The 16,931-nt window shown below is 47.3% G+C and overlaps 1 protein-coding gene across 1 annotated transcript in view; it reads right to left on the bottom strand.

Annotated features, from left to right (window-relative positions):
• The window catches only part of TBL1XR1 (transducin (beta)-like 1 X-linked receptor 1), a 149,596-nt gene that overhangs the window by 25,780 nt on the left and 106,885 nt on the right, over positions 1-16,931 (bottom strand). The window contains exon 4 of the mRNA XM_015421333.1: positions 6,378-6,597. Within this exon, the coding sequence (XP_015276819.1) occupies positions 6,378-6,597 (220 nt within the window). The remainder of the gene's footprint in view (positions 1-6,377; positions 6,598-16,931) is intronic.

Below are 16,931 nucleotides of genomic sequence, written 5' to 3'. Positions count from 1 at the left end.
GCTCTAGCTGCGATCAAACTAGATGACGGAGACTTGGTTGCCCCCTCCCCCTTTTTTTCTCAGCAGCTCCAATCCAGATGGTGGTGGTGGGGAGTTCAAATACAAATAAGATGCAAAACAATCCCTTGCCTGGGCCCTGCTTCGCCTCCAGAGGCAGAGAATTTTGCTTCTTCCCTACAGACCCCAGTCCAGGGGAGGAAATATTTGAAAACTGAAGGCATTCTGAAGATGGCACTCTCCCGCTTCCTCTGTCTTCATTAGCTACCCAGTTAGCTGACAGTGCCATGCCTGAGATGGCTCACATCCTCATCCCTTGCTGACTCACTGCCGACCTAGATGTTACCAAGGAAACAGGGAATTCCCAGACCCATATTCCTCTCATAATGGGGAAGGAGGGGGACATCGGCCAGGGAAAACTGCCAGATGGGAGGAGGTCTGCTTTCCTGCCATCACCCCCCCCCCCCCCCCCCCCTTCTTTTTTAAAAGGATTTCTCCCCCCTCCAGTTGGCTTGCTAGGCACTGGGGGAGTTAAGAACATAAGAAGATCCATGCTGAATGCAGGGCCCACCAAATCCAGCATTCTGTTGGCTTATTTAAACCATTTCTATCCCGCCCTTTCTCACGGTTCAAGGTGGCTTAACAATAGTTGCACAGATTTTCAGTGAAAACCAATAAAGCAGCAAACCCCAAATCTCTCCTCCTTCCCCCCCTCAAAAGATGCCTGCCATTCAACCCCCCTCAGAAGCCCTAGCAGACACCCCCTGAAGATCTCCAAAGAGGCCCCTCACCTCTTTTAGGTGTCCCCACGGTGGCTGACCACTTGCCTCTAAGGAGCCCACAAGCTGGATGAGTGCAACGGCCTCCTCCAGCTCACAGTTCCCCAGCAACTGCCATAAACAGGCATAACACCTCTGGTACTGGAGGGAGCCGATAAGGAGATAAGCTCCCATTCTTTCTGCCTAGATATCATTCCCTGTAAGCAGCGTGTGCCCGCTTCCTGCACCCCCCCCCCCTTGGCGAAAGTTGACTTTGGACGAGGTACCTAGCTTGGGCCTTCGGGCAGAGGCAGAAAGTTTAACCCTTTTGCGCACAGGCCCCTTTCCCGCTGACCCACCATGCTTGGGCCTCCGGGAACAGGCAGAAAGTTTAACCCTTTTGCGCACAGGCCCCTTTCCCGCTGACCCACCATGCACCCCAGGGAGGCACATGAATCATACATACCCCAGCTTCAACCTCAAAGGACTCTTCCCCATAGACAAGCCACTCATCCGATTACACTATCATGGGACCTTACTGACTGCTGCAAAGAAAATATTGATGGCGCCGCTGTAGAGTCTGCTGCTTCCGAAAAGAAAGAGGAGTTATCTGCTGCTGCTTCCAGCCCAGGGGAAAGCCCACAATGCAGGAAGTCAATAGCCTGAACTGGCCTCAAAAATGAAAGATGCTGCAAATGAGTACAGGACAGCAGCCTGCGCGGCTGGGAAGTCCCCTTTTCTAAGATGAGAAGAAACTAGAATAACATCAGAGTTTCTTCCCAGGGGAGGGAACTTGCTCCTCCAAGGAGTAAGAAAGTACCTTTAAAAAAAAAAAACCTCTTCAAAATAGCAGACACCAAGGTAGCTGTCCAGACAAATACAAGAGAAAGGAAATATACCTCAGAATCACAATCAAGAGCTCAAGATGTTGCTGAGAAGAACAAGATAAAAGTGTCAGTGGGGGAGCTCTAGAAGAAATCACCTAATACCGAAGAAAACTAGAATGAGTTTTCTAAATGCACTGTCAGAGGTGGGACCGGCAGATACAATGCTCTCACCCAAAGCAGTTCAGCCCACCAAAGACTTAACACAACCCCCCCACACACACACACAGGTTGCCATTTGAAGAATGTAGGTGTCTGTGTCTCATCAGTGGTATCTGGTGTCGCTCCAAAACAATAGTGTTCAAAATGCTACATGCCCCCCCCCCCCAACTCTACTCAGGATTACTCTGGGCTGAGGTAGAGGGGGGGGGTTCCCCCCTCAACTTGCAGCCAATGTATGGAAATCCCTTAGGGTTTTCAAGGCAAGAGACATTGGGTCTGCCATTGCCTGCTCTGCACCATGACCCTGGTACTTCTTAGTGGTCTCTCCTCCAGACACTGGCCAAGGCCAACCCTGCTTAGCTTCTGAAATCAGGCTGGCCTGAGCTAGCCGCGTCAGGGATCAGGTCGAGTTTACAAGCTCATGATCACAGTTCTTATGTTTAAATGATCCTACGAAAGCTGCTCCTGCTGCAACCTGTGAATATTACAGGTTGCTCAGACACAAGATACAGCAAATCTGGCAGAAGCTAATACTGAGTTTGGGCTGTGCTTGGATGACTGACTGTTGGGGACCTTCTATATGCCACTTTGAATTCCATGGTAGATTAGTAAGTTGCAAATGACAACAATATTAAAGATGTTCGTTATAGATGAAACTTCTGAGCTTAGAAATATTTACTTGCTCTATTTATACTCCGCCTTTCTCCCCACTGATGACCCAAAGCAGCTTACGTTGTTTTCGTCTCCTCCATTTTATTAAGAACATAAGAGATGCCAATGTTGGATCAGGCCAAAGGCCCATCCAGTCCAACACTCGGTATCACACAGTGGCCAGAAATACCAGTGCCATCAGGAGGTCCACCAGTGGGGCCAGGACATTAGAAGCCCTCCTACTGTTGTTGACCCCCCCAAGCACCAAGATGACAGAGCATCACTTGCCCCAGAGTCCCTATCTATACCTTGTGGCTAATAGCCACTGATGGACCTCTGCTCCATATGCTTATCTAATTCCCTTTTGAAGCCGTCCATGCTTGTAGCCGCCACCACTTCCTGTGGCAGTGAATTCCATGTGTTCATCACTCTTTGGGTGAAGAAGTACTTCCTTTTATCCGTTCTAACCCGACCACTCAGCAATTTCATGGAGTGCCCACGAGTTCTTGTATTGTGAGAAAGGGAGAAAAGTACCTCTTTCTCTACCTGCTCTTTCCCATGCATAATCTTATAAACCTCAATCATGTCACCCCTCAGTTGTCGTTTCTCCAAGCTAAAGAGCCCTAAGCGCCTTAACCTTTCCTCATAGGGAAAATGTTCCAACCCTTTTATCATTCGAGTTGCCCTTTTCTGCACTTTTTCCAAAGGTATAATATCCTTTTTAAGGTGTGGTGACCAGAACTGCACACAGTATTCCAAATGAGGTCGCACCATTGATTTATATAGGGGCATTATGCTATTGGCTGATCTGTTTTCAATACCCTTCCTAATAATCCCCAGCATAGCATTGGCCTTCTTCATTGCAGTCACACACTGTCTCGACATTTCCAGTGAGTTATCTACTACAACTCCAAGATCTCTCTCTTGATCAGTCTCTGCCAGTTCAGACCCCATCAACGTGTATTTATATTTAGGATTTTTGGCTCCAATGTGCATCACCTTGCACTTGGCCACACTGAACCCCATTTGCCATGTTGACGCCTACTTGCCCATCTTTGACAGATCCCTTTGGAGTGCCTCACAATCCTCACTGGTTTTCACCACCCTGAACAACTTCGTATCATCTACTCCCAACTCCAAATCATTAATGAACAAGTTAAAAAGCAGTGGACCAAGTACTGATCCCTGTGGTACCCCACTGCTTACCCCCCTTCACTGAGAGAACTGCCCATTTATACTCACTCTCTGTTTTCTATTAATTAGCCAGTTTTTGATCCATAAAAGGACTTGTCCTTTTATCCCATGATTTTTGAGCTTACTTAGGAGCCTTTGATGAGGAACTTTATCAAAAGCTTTCTTTTCTATTCTCACCACAACCCTGTGAGCTAGGCCAGGCTGGGAGTGACTGGCCCAAGATCACCCAGCAGCTTTCACAGAGGAGAGGGGCTCTGAACCCAGGTCTCTCAGATTGATAGGCAAGACCAAAGTCATATTTATGTTGCTTGGTATAAATTCAGGGTAGCTGAAGTCTTAGGCAAGCTAAATTTGGTTAACAAGCAAAATAGGTTGTGGTAAAGTGGGCAAGATGTTCTAGACCATAGCGGATTAAGGAAAGGTGGTCTTTTAGAAATAAGGGGAGTTATTCTGCAACGTTTAGGAGATATAGAAGGTTAAAAACAAATGCATGCTTGGAAAATATACTTATAGAGAGAGGAAAGTTTAAGTGTTGTAATCTATAAACATCTGTGCATGTCTAAAAGTTGTTTGTCACACTGTATAAAAAGTTAATGATGATGCCTTACTAACGGTGTCCTTAGGTTTCTGCTGCCAAGGTCCCCTTTATTGCAATAAAGTTCTGTTTGCCTCTGGAATCTCACTGGCTGTGTTCATCACTGGGTGTTGGCACACCAGGCAACAGGCCCGTTTCACTAACAAGATGATAAGTGGTTTTCAGTGTTAAACTTTAACTCAATATCCAAATAAGCTCCTAGTTCTACTGGGCCTATATGAGCCCATTTGCATTCTATATACTTTCTACTGTTTACTAGAAAAGTTGCTTTCAATTTTTAATTGTTATTTCTTCTATCTCTCAGACAAAGAAAAGAATGATTACATGGGCTCAGCTAGCACAGGGTGCAGCAGTGTGCATCTCTCTCTCTCTCTCTCTCACTCTCTCTCTCTCTCTCTCTCTCTCTCTCTCAAGTATTGTGTATATTCATCATTTTGCCTGTAGAAAATGTAGTCATTTTACCTTTCGATTCCACAATCATTGTAATTTTACATGCCAACTGAATTGTGAATGATGTGTTCTATGCTGTTAAAGCAGTAAAATAAATTTTGGTTTGATAAGAACGTGTTGTATATATTTCAATTTTTACTCTAATTTCATTCAAACAAACAAACAAAAAACTCTTCCCCCATGACACCACAATTTCTAGAAACTTTACATCTCAAGTTGTGTCTGGCTCAGCGATCTCAGACGTTTATGAAGTGGACATAGGCTCAGTGAGATCACAGCCCCCCACCCCCAACCAAGCAGGCAGAGACCCTTACGAGGACATTCAAGACACACTTTATAGTGGAAAATGTCAACTGTGTGAACTGGCCTAGAGCATTACAGCCTCCAAGTGCTTGCAGAGAGTCTGTTTACTCATATGAGACACTTAGTAAGAAAGATGGAAAAGCATCTGTGGTTTGTATGGTCTTACAGCTAACAGTCATAAGCTGCGACATCGTTTCCAAGTAAGCCCAATTACAAAATAATTTGCAAATGAAGTGCAACAACATTTGCAAGATGACACGTATGTGTTTATAACCATAACTCTGTTACATTAAATTACATTTTTTTGGTGCCGGAAGACTGTAGGGCACTGGGAAGGTTACAGAAAGGGCAATGACATTCTGAACAAGGCCCAACAAATGAAGGGGCAGTAGGAGAGGAGAAATGAATCAGAACCACAGGAGGCTAAGCAAGGTTAAGATGAACCAGCAACAGAAGGTTTGACAATTTTTTTCAGCCTCACATTAGCAGTATTAGTAGATGGATGACACAGAGAGCTACACGGGGGAACCACCGACCACAAGGAAACCAACACCAGTTGTCTGATGGGCTACCACTTTCTGCCTGCTGGGGCAGGGGCAGAACCTAAACATCCCGTGTGTGAGTTCTTGGGATCCAGTGGCGTGGAATGGCGCTGGAACACCCATGCATGAGTTGAACTGAAAAGATGAAGGCGCTTTTCCCAAACACATCTACTTGCAGCAAAAAGCAAAATCTTTCAGCGATATTTCAGAGGGGCCTTTTAAAAAAGTATAAAAGTGCTCAAAGCAGTGACCCAGGGGAAAAAGAGAACAATAGTCAGGGTCCTTATCTAAAGAAGCAGAGCTGCCACAGTGTGATGCAAAGGAAAATTCAAGCTGTATTCGGTAGATTCGACAGCAGTCATGCTTATACTCCCTTCCCCTCTGACACCCATTCAGAGTGAGAGTAATGTGATGCAGGGAACATTATCCTCACTGTCAATTGGCTTGGTTGGCCCTCGGGCATTCTAGTGCTTGACTCAACCTTTTAGCTATGTGTCATCACCATGCTCACTATTTAATCAGTGGATCATTCCAGGAACAAGAAGTCTCTGCCTTCCCACCCAAATAATGTTGAAACAGCAGCAAAGGGAACAGTGCATAAACACCTGGAAGATGACAGTAAAAGAAAGGGGTTTTGGGAAGAACATGCGGCATTTGGTCCTGGTAACATGTGCAAGGCAAAATGGTCAAACATCGGGCACAGCTCAATTCCAGACTTCAAATGAGGATGTGCTAATACTTCTTGAAGATGAAAAGGTTGCCCGTTAAAGCTATCATACACAGCTTATTTTCAACCCACATGGGACCGAAACTAGGTCAAACTCTACACAGGTCAGCTTACTTGCTATGGTGTGGGCTCCATTTTCTTCCCCGTTTGCGGTGTTTTCGCCATTTTTCGTGGACCCCTGCTGGTTCGGAGGAGCGGCCGCGGCTGCAGCTGCCGCCTGTTGCTGCGCAAGCTTGTCTCTATAGGCCTGCTGTCTCGTCTGCACCACATCTGGCATTACGGCGTCTATCAGCGAGAGAGACTCTATCGGCCGACCGTCAAATAAAGTACCATCCTAATTTGGAGAATCAGAAGTAGGGGAGAAAAAGCCAATGTTTAACAACATGTTAGATTTGCAGCAGGAAGGGAGGACGTTTTAGTTATCATATTTACAGCATTTGGCCTACAGTGCTGACTACTTTGCTATCATTATTTCATTAACTTTGGTAACAACAATCCTCAGCACCTTCCCCTCATTCTACAGAAGACAAACGATGGGATGGATCCACCTTTTCAGGACTGTAGATCTTCCCCCTCCTCTAGCAGACGGGTGCAACCCTGGGAAGATTTATTCCTGGTGTTGTAAGTAATGCATGGAGCAACAGTCATGTGGGCCAGGAGGATCCAGTGGGGAGTGGAGCAAAGTTGCTCTTTTCTTCATCTTTTGCCAGTGGAGCTCCACTCATGGAAGAGGAAGCAATTTTGCCCCCTCCCCACTGCAACCTCCTGACCCACCTGTATATTACTCCACATGGGTCTTGCAACCCTGGGAATACAACATTGCCAATGTCAGATATGGATGCTGGGGAGGGAAATGCTGGGAAGATCAGCTACTTGCCACTGACTGACCACAGGATCCAACCTATTGTGTGTACTTGAGATAGACCCCAATCTAAGGAAGCTTTCAGGTAAATTTGAGCTCAGGTCTCCAGGGTTCAATACCCTTATTGGTTGAGTCCACCATTGGCTGCTTCTTGTTGCCTTTGAACTCAAGTACAATCAATGCTCAAGTAAAAACACATAGACAGCACACTGGCCACGGAAGATGCATACGTGTTGCCAATGCTATACAAATATTAATTTTATTTGATTTTTTATTTATAACCCACTTTTCTTGCTGAGAAAAGCTTGAGACAATGCAATCAATAGCATGAGACATCCAATGAACAGTGCTACTTAAAGGCATCTATTACGTCAGGGAGAGGCTGCCTAATGGAAGACGAATGACCACAAGGTTCAGGGGCTGTATCTTGCTCATCCAAAATAGCTTTCTACTCTTTACCCAGAAACAAAATGAATGAGTTGCCCCAAAACAAAAGACTACATTGAAGGGAACAACCTTGGTCGTCCCAGTGACAGCTGAAGGCAATGTCTTGATCCCTGGTCTGAAGGACATATAAAAGCCATCAAGACAAGACTACTCCCAGTGCTATCTATGAAGTACATTTTTATCACACTCCTTTCCCAAGGAGCTCACAGCAGGGCCTATGGTTCTCCCTTCCTCCATTTTATCTTCTCACCAACCCTCTGAGGTAGGACAGGGTGAGAGAATGTGACTGGCCCCCAAGGTCATTCAAGCGAGTTTTGTGGCATTGTGGGTAATTGAGCCTGGGCTTCTGAGATCCTAGTCAGACATTCTAGGCACCTCCACTACACTAACTTGGCATTTACGCTAATATAAGCAACCCGTCTACTGCTTCTGCAAAGCCATGCTGCTTTAGCAGTTTTAGAACATGGGAGTGGCTGAGGATACATTTAATTGTCACACCAATGTCAGCCCTTCCTTTACCCTGGAAGTAAATAATAGCTGAGCCGATGTATTCTCACAAATAACACAGACCTTGATTAGGGAGTGGACTAAATGAGTGCACGTGCAGTGTCCCTGGGGTTGTCAGAGATAAAAACCTTGCAGGTCCCATTTACAAATGGTCTTAAGAAAGCTGACTATTTTAAAGGTCTATGTTTAGACAATGGGGAATTCCTTGTGATGGGCAGCCCCCCCACTCCTTGACTGGCAGTTCTTGGTCCAGCTTCCTTGTCACGGCAAGCTGAGAATGCTCTGTCTATTCTACCTGAAAGGTAAAACAGAGGGATATCAACAGCAGGGGAAGCATTTACTTGGCTGCTGGAGCTTTGCAGGCATATCTAAAAAGGCTCTTTCGACAGGACATGGACAAGCCAGACCACCAATGCAGAAAAACAGGTTGCTTACCTGTAACTGGTGATCTTCGTCGTCTGTGCATTCACACCCATGGGATCTAGTGCACACGCGCTGGATCGATCAGCATTGTAGCAAGCTCTTTAACGATTTTCACACCCAGACCTCGGGAATGCGCAGGAACCCCACCGCGCATGCCCAGAGGGGTGGGCGCGGACATCCCGCCAGTTCCTTCAAACCGCTGCGAATCAACCCCTATGGAAAATGTAGATGCTGACAGCAGGGGGGAAGCAGAGCGGGTGGTGTGAATGCACAGATGACCACTCAAAGATCACCAGTTACAGGTAAGCAACCTGTTAATCTTCGATGTGGTCTCTGTGCTTCACACCCATGGGAGATTAGCGAGCAGTGGCCTAGCTGGAGGAGGGTGCTGGCAGGTCCTTACTGCGTAGCCGAAGATAGAATATGACGTCCCATGTTGGTATTAGAGTTCTTACGGACGTCTAGGGCGTAGTGCCTTATGAAGGTGTTAGGTGTGGCCCACGTAGCAGCTTTGCAAATGTCCGTCAAGGGAACACCCTGGAGGAAGGCAGTGGAAGCTGCAACAGCCCGGGTTGAATGGGCCCTGATAGGGCCAGGCAATGGCTGTTTGGCAATCAGGTAGCAGAGGCGGATGAGACCTGCGATCCACTTTGAGAGGCGCTGAGAGGTGATGCGAGTCCCCAGCCTTGCTGGTGTGTACGAGACGAACAGTTGGGAGTCACATCTCGCTGGGCGGGTTCTGTTCAGGTAGAACAGGAGCGTACGCTTCACATCCAATGTGTGTGACAGTCTGTCCTCTGAGGATGTCGAAGCCGGGAAGAAATCCGGAAGGAAGACCTCTGCCTGTAGGTGGAATTCTGACACTACCTTTGGCAGGAACGAGATGTCAGGTACAAGGCGGACACCGTCTGGCAAAAAGGACAAGTAAGGCGTGTCATGTCTGAAAGCCAGTATTTCTCCAACTCGCCTCGCAGAGGTGACAGCAACCAGAAAGGCCATCTTCCATGACAGGAATTTCAGGTCACAAATTGAGAGTGGCTCAAAGGGTTTCCTCGTGAGCTGACGAAGAACTAGAGGAAGGTCCCAGAGAATGACAGGAGTTTTGACGGGAGGGTAGAGGTGCAACAGACCCTTCATGAAATGTTTTGAAAGCGGATGAGAAAACAGTGTGCATCCATCAACTGGAATATGGTAGGCCGAAAGTGCGGCCAAATAAACTCTTAACGAGAAGTGAGAAAGTCCCGAGTCAGCGAGGGACAGGAGGAATTGGAAAACTCTCTCGAGAGCTGTGGAGGTGGCTCGAGGGGCCTTGTCACCCAAGGAGGAACAAAATCTTTGCCATTTGTAATGGTAGGACTTCCGCGTAGTAGGCTTTCTGGCGTTTAGCAAAACATTTGCTACGCGGGTGGAAAAGGTGGTGATGGTATTCTCCAGACTGTCAATTTCATGTGTGGTACATCGTGGTACAGGAGAGGGGAATCGGACAGGAAGAGGAGGTCTTGTGCCGGAGGAAATTGGTGGTATACCCCTGCTGATAGATCAAGAATGGTCAAGAACCATGGCTGTCTCGGCCACCACGGGGTTATAAGGATGCAGTCCGCTCCATCGCTGATGATTTTGCGGACCACTCTCAACAGCAGGGGTAGTGGAGGGAAGAGATAGAGAAATTCCCTGGACCATGGATAGATGAGACCGTCTCCCAGAGACTGTGGGTCCCTGCCTCCTCGACTGCAGAACAGAGGACACTTTTTGTTGGCTCTGGTGGCAAAAACATCGACTTGGGGAACTCCCCACCTGCGGAAGAGTGGGAGAAGTTATGTTGGGTTCATTTCCCACTCATGGAGGCTGAGTCCTGCTTGACTTAGATGGTCTGCCTGCACATTCATGTGCCCTGGGATGTGTGTGGCTACCAGGAAGACGTTGTGGGCGATGCAAAGGTCCCATAACTGAATGGCAAGGTTGCAAAGGCGTAAGGAGACCGTGCCTCCTTGCTTGTTGACATAACTGAGCGTGGTGATGTTGTCTGTGAGGACCATAACACATTTCCCCTTGAGCATTGGTAGGAAACTCGTGACAGCGAACTGTATTGCAAGCAGTTCCAGGACGTTTATGTGTCGTCTTTGTTCGTGAGTGTTCCACTTGCCTCCGACACAAAGACCCATCATGTGGGCACCCCAGCCCGACAGGGAAGCATCCGTGGTCAGGGTGATTTGGGGTGATGGATGATGGAAAGGTGCTCCCTGGAAAAGATTGGAAGGGACAGTCCACCAAAGTAAAGAGTCTCGTATATTGGGAGGAGGGGAGAGGATGGTGGTATGTGCGTTTTCTGTTGGGTCGTACTTGCAGATAAACCACAGTTGTAGGCAATGCATTTTCAGTTTGGCAAAGACCAGGACCGACGTAGTTGCGGCCATAAGGCCGAGTAGCCTCTGTATTTTGAAAGCCGTGATTGAAGGCTGGGTACGGATGACAGTGGCCAAATGAATAATGTCTGCCGCTCTGTTTTGCGGAAGGTAAGCCATGCATGTCTTGGAATCCAGTAGAGCACCGATGTACTGTATCTTCTGGACCGGTAGCAATTGAGACTTTTCCCGATTGACTTGTAGGCCTAAGTTTCACAAAAGTGTCAACGTCTCGATGATGTTTGAGACTAGGGCATTTTTGGAAGGCGCTACCAAGAGCCAATCGTCGATATACGGGTAGATGGAGATACCCTTGAGACAAAGGAAAGCCACAACCACAATCATACTCTTTGTGAAGACACTTGGGTCGCTCGACAGGCTGAACGGCAGGGCTGCATATTGGTAATGCTGTTGACCAATTGCGAAGCATAGGTATTGGCGGTGGGAGGGGTGGATGGTGAGGTGAAAGTATGCGTCTTGGAGGTCGAGGGTGGCCATCCAGACGTTTTTCTGAAGAAGTGGCATTATCTGCTGCAGGGACACCATGCGGAAGCGGTGGTAGGTCACAAATTTATTTATTTATTTATTTATTTATTCTTTGGATTTGTATCCCGCCCTCCTCGAAGTTCAGAGTTCAGAGCCCTTAGATCTAATATGGGTCGAACGCCTCCATCCCACTTTGGAACTGTGAAATAGCGGGAGTAGAACCCCTTCCCGTGGAGACGTGGTGGTACCGGCTCGATGGCTCCTTTGTGCAGAAGGACAGACACTTCTTCTAGGAGAGGTGGGGAAGGGGGTGTGGAGACAAAGACAGGTGTGATGGGGTTCTGGTGGAATTGGATATGGTAGCCTTGGGTTAAGATGGATAGCGCCCACTCGTCCGTGGTGATATGACGCCAGGTGCGAAGAAAGGGAGATACACGGGTTTGAACTGACTCGGTGGGAGGTTAATCAAAAGCCCTGTTTGGAGGACTTCACCTGTTTGGTGTGGGAAGATTGTTGCCTGGATCCAAACCTTGGTTTTTGGCCTCCTGAAGACGTACGTGGTCTCCATTGTCTGTCAGGAGACTGACGACTTGGGGTATGCTTTTGCCAGGGTCTAGACCAAGTGCGAAGACGGTATTGTTGCCTCGTGGAGGATGACACTAAGAGCGCGATAAGCCTTTATGCTCTTATCCATCTCTTGGAGAATGGTATCGGTAGTGCTGTGGAAGAGATGAAGGCCATCGAAGGAGAGGTCTTCGACATAAGACCTAGTATCTTGCGGAAGATTGGTATTCCGTCGCCAGGACTGTCTCCTTAAAGCTATTGCAGAGGCCATCGTTCTTGAGGATGTGTCTAGGGTATGTTTTGCAGTGTTGATCTGCTGTTTTGCCAACACCATGCCTTCCTTCTGAATAACTCTGGCTGCCTGAAGCTTGTCTTCGGGAAGATGAGTTAGGATTTCAGAAAACCTCTCCCACAGAGTGTATTGATATCTGCTCATGCAGGCTAGGTAATTAGTGGTTTTCACTCCCTACGCTCCCGTGGAGTAGAAGCGTCTGCCAAATGCATCCAATTTCTTACTTTCCCTGTCAGAAGGTGCAGAGTGTGTTCTTTTAGACTTGGAGGAGGATGTTACAACCATTGAGTTTGGCTGAGGGTGGGAGAATAAAAATTCAGCTCCGGTCTCCTGAACTCTGTACATGTGGTCCAGGTGTCTTGTTGACACTGGGGCTGACGAAGGCTTTTCCCATGGTGCTTTTGCGGCTTGTAAAAGGACCGTAGACATGGGTAGTAAAGTAGTGGAGGTATCCAGTTGCACGATATCGAAGGCTGCATCTGTCACCTGCGGTTGTTGTTGGACGACTGAGAGGCCTAAAGAATGAGCCATTCTCTTGACGAGGTCCGTATAGGACGTGACATTGTCGGATGGGGATATAGGCAGATCATCTGCGACAGCCTGGTTAGGAGACTTGTGGTCAGGAGAGGTGTGAGCCTCAGAGGTGTCCGTATCCGAGTCGTCTTCCACAGAATCAGAAGAGTCCTGATCTGGAATTTGAACTGGAGTGAGCTCGGTTTGACTGGTTGAGGGGTTTGGTGGCATTACTTGGGGATTGGGAGGACGACTGAGTTCCGGAACATGGTGGGAAGGATTGTCGGCCGGAGGACGAGACAGAGATGCTGAAGGTCTTGATTTGTAGGGCAACCTCGATCTGTGGGCAGAGTGGGATGAATAACAATCCCAGTCGGAATAACTCGCCGGAGTCAGCCATGACATGGATGGTGGATAAGCCCCATAGAGATACCTCAGTTGGCGTTGATCCCAAGACAGAGGTGGTGGTGGGGGTAGAAAGACTCGGGAGGATCGACTTGTGGATCTTGGGCGTCTCGGAGACAAAGCGACAGCCTGCCTTTGAGAGCAGTCTGCATACCTAAGGGATTGCCTTTCCTCATATGTTCCCCCACGAGCACTTCGGTCCGGGACCCAACATCTCCTGGCAATGCTAGGTCCCAAAGAGGCCAGGCTGGCCGCTACCAGGGCCAGGGCTTTCTCGGTAGCGGCTCCTATCTGGTGGAACGAGCTCCCGGAGATCTGGGCCCTGCGGGACCTTGTCCAGTTCCGCAGGGCCTGTAAGACGGAGCTCTTTCACCAGGCGTATGAGTTGGAGCCGCCACTACCATCACCATTATTCCATCTTTACCTGGCCCTGGATGAGGGAACATCAATGCTTCTCTGGAGCAGACGATGCCGAACGGTTGAAAATGCCATCTGTGAAATTTCATGTTGAACACCTAGAGCACTATAGTCAGTAACTCGAATGTTTTGTACTGTTGGGATTTTAAATGGTTTTAATTATGTTTTATATTGGCGTTTGCCCCTATGTAAGCCGCCCTGAGCCCGCATTGCGGGGAGGGTGGGGTATAAATTGAATAAAATAATAAAATAAATAAAATAAATAAATAATCGTGGTCATCGATATCGACAGGTTCGAGACGCAGACGTGGAGGGTGATGCTGCATGGTAGTAGAGGCATGTCGATTCCGACGTGAATCGAATGTCGGGAGCCTCTGACACCATCGATGTTGATGACCGGGATGGAGAGGGAGAAGGCTCTGCATCCATGTGATGACTTAGGAGCTCTACCGTCTCGATATCGGAGTAAGGACGCTCCAATTGTTGTATAGCGAAGTCCAAGAGTTGAATGGTTGGTATCGGTGGAGGGGGATGGACCTCCGGTATCGATACTGCCATTGGAGCGGGAGGCACTTTAGGGGCATCACCCAGTGCAGACACCGCTACCTTCCCCTTCTTTGCCGCCTTTAGGGACTTAGAGGAGCCCTTTTTTGCGGACTTGTGCTCCTTACTTGGCTTGGACTTCTTCTTCAGTAAATACAGAATAAATTGCTGAAAAAGTTCACTAAGATATATACAAAGATATTCAATGAAGAATGTAAATTTCTCAAATTTCCATGATGTAATTTAATACTTGTTTTCAACAGGTGCCAACAGATGTACAGCACAGGAACAGGACGAACACTTCTCGAGTGTATCTGCGTTCGTTTCGAGAATGGTCTTTGTCAAACTTCAATTTTCAATGAACTTCTCACAATTTAATTCACCACAAGGGTATCCATACGTTCAGACATGTTGTCCATGGGAAAGAACTTGTGTGTATAGGAGCTGTGTGAGCCATTCTGTTGGCACCTGTTGAAAACAAGTATTAAATTACATCATGGAAATTTGAGAAATTTACATTCTTCATTGAATATCTTTGTATATATCTTAGTGAGCTTTTTCAGCAATTTATTCTGTATTTACTGTACTCTATTGCTGTACCCCGAGTTTCTGTGTTGGACTTCTTCTTCACCAGCGTGGAAGCGGAGGATTGCGCCTTCGATGCCGGTGGCTTCAATGTCAGTTGGCTGATGTCGGAGGAAGGTCTTGATGCCGGAGCTGTCGATGTTGATGGTCCCTCGGACTCCATCACTGAGGGGGGGTGTAACGTCGACTCAAGTAGCACCACTTTAAGGCGCGCAGCTCGGTTTTTTCGTTTCTGGTTCGAAAACCTAGCACAGTGCTGGCAAGACTCAGGTCGGTGAGATTCCCCCAGACAAAAAATACAGAGGGTGTGGCGGTCAGGTGGAGCAACTTTACTGCCACAACCCTTACAACGGTTAAAAAAGCCCCACTTAAAAAAGCCCCAGTTTGGTGCAGTGGTTAAGTGTGCGGACTCTAATCTGGGAGAACCGGGTTTGATTCCCCACTCCTCCACTTGCACCTGCTGATGTGACCTTGGGTCAGTCACAAGCTCTGGCACAGCTGTCCTTGAAAAAGAGCAGTTTATGTCAGAGTTCTCTCAGCCCCACCCACCTCACAGGGTGTCTGTTGTGGGGAGGGGAAGGGAAAGGAGTTTGTAAGCCGCTCTGAGACACCTTTGGGTAGTGAAGGGCGGGGTATAAATCCAATCTCTTCTCTTCTTCTTCTCCTTAAAAATTAAAAAGGAAGAAGAGGGGGGGGGGAGCCCGAAGGCCAAACTGAGGTAACCGGCAACTTTCCCCTCAACGAAAAACAACTTTTTTTTTTTAGTTTTTCTGAAGAACAAACAAAGAAGATTAGGAAAAGGAAGAAAAGGAGGAAAAAATCCGAAGAACCGTGAGGCAAATAGCCAAAAAAGTGAACCAATCAGACCGATGTAGAAAAAGTCTTACCAACGCAGCGGTAAGAAAGGAACTGGCGGGATGTCCGCGCCCACCCCTCTGGGCATGCGCGGTGGGGGTCCTGCGCATGCCCGAGGTCTGGGCGCGAAAATCCGTTAAAGAGCTTGCTACAATGCTGATCGATCCAGCACATGCGCACTAGATCTCATGGGTGTGAAGCACAGAGACCACATCAAAGATCTAAGGGACCTGTCTGGAGATGAAAACCCACTTCGCTTCAGTTCTAGACAGCTTCACTGGCCCAAAGAAAAACACCATGTACTTCCCCCCACCGCCACCACTAAAATTAGGATCAGTCAAAATAACACAAGAGCACTGTGTAGAGGTTAGAGAGTGTCAGATTAGGATCTGGGAGACACAGGTCACTCTGACTGGCTCAGGGTCACCCACTGAGGATCCATGACATGGCACTGCCTCTCAGCCTCAAATACCTCACAAGGTGGTGGTTGTGAAGATAAAACTGAGAAGAACAATGCTGTAAAGCCGCTTTGGGTCCCCATTGAAGAGAAGAGCAGGGTATAAATGTCTACACAATAAATAAAGCAAAATGTACATTTTTGTGGTCTCCATCAGGGTGGTTGTTAAGGGTGCATATGATTGTTCAGGCCCTCATCTTAAGGCTTCACCTACAACCTACACAGAATTCCAGGCAGATCTGAATAAAACAGTGCTGGTATCAGGTTATAGCTTCAGCCTGCTGGGAAGCAGGAAAATGTATCCCCTCCCATGAAAACATAAAAAACAATACTTGATTAAATGTCTTTGCACCAAATAAAAAACACAATTTTTTTTAGAAGACTGAGAACTGAGGAAAAACATGGTAGTTGTATCAACAAAACCGGAGATTAATTTTAGATAATGCGCTAAGTAAAGAGTCAATGGAAGCCAGATTGGGTAATATTTCTCGGTAGTAAGAAGGCAAGAAACGCCATAAACACAATTTCTTTGCAGGTTATTTTTTTTCCAGTTGACGCACATTTCTCTTAGTTGGCTAAATTCAGGTATTTCTGCATTACACAAAGATTATTGCTTTTGGAAATACCTGAATTTAGCAAAAAAAACCCCAAAAAACAGAGGAATGCTTTGAATGAAGCAAAATGGTCTGGGAAGAGACCATGATCTCTAAATGGCCAACACTGTGATAAAAAAGCAAAAAGGAATGCAGTTGCTACATGGCGCACACACCCCCAATTCCAACAATAGAAGCTAAACTTGTTGATGAATGAGTGTCCTGGTTTGAACCCCTAGACAGTTTTATATGCCTTCATAGGAAACGGTTTAGTGAAATTAAGGGGGGGGGGGGAATCTAGCATGACTGTGAATAGT

Source organism: Gekko japonicus, unplaced genomic scaffold (assembly GCF_001447785.1).
Source record: "Gekko japonicus isolate JY-2015 unplaced genomic scaffold, Gekko_japonicus_V1.1 scaffold516, whole genome shotgun sequence".
NCBI classification, from domain to species: Eukaryota; Metazoa; Chordata; class Lepidosauria; order Squamata; family Gekkonidae; genus Gekko; species Gekko japonicus.
Note: the sequence above shows the minus strand (reverse complement) of the source record. Positions and strands in the feature narration are given on the sequence as shown.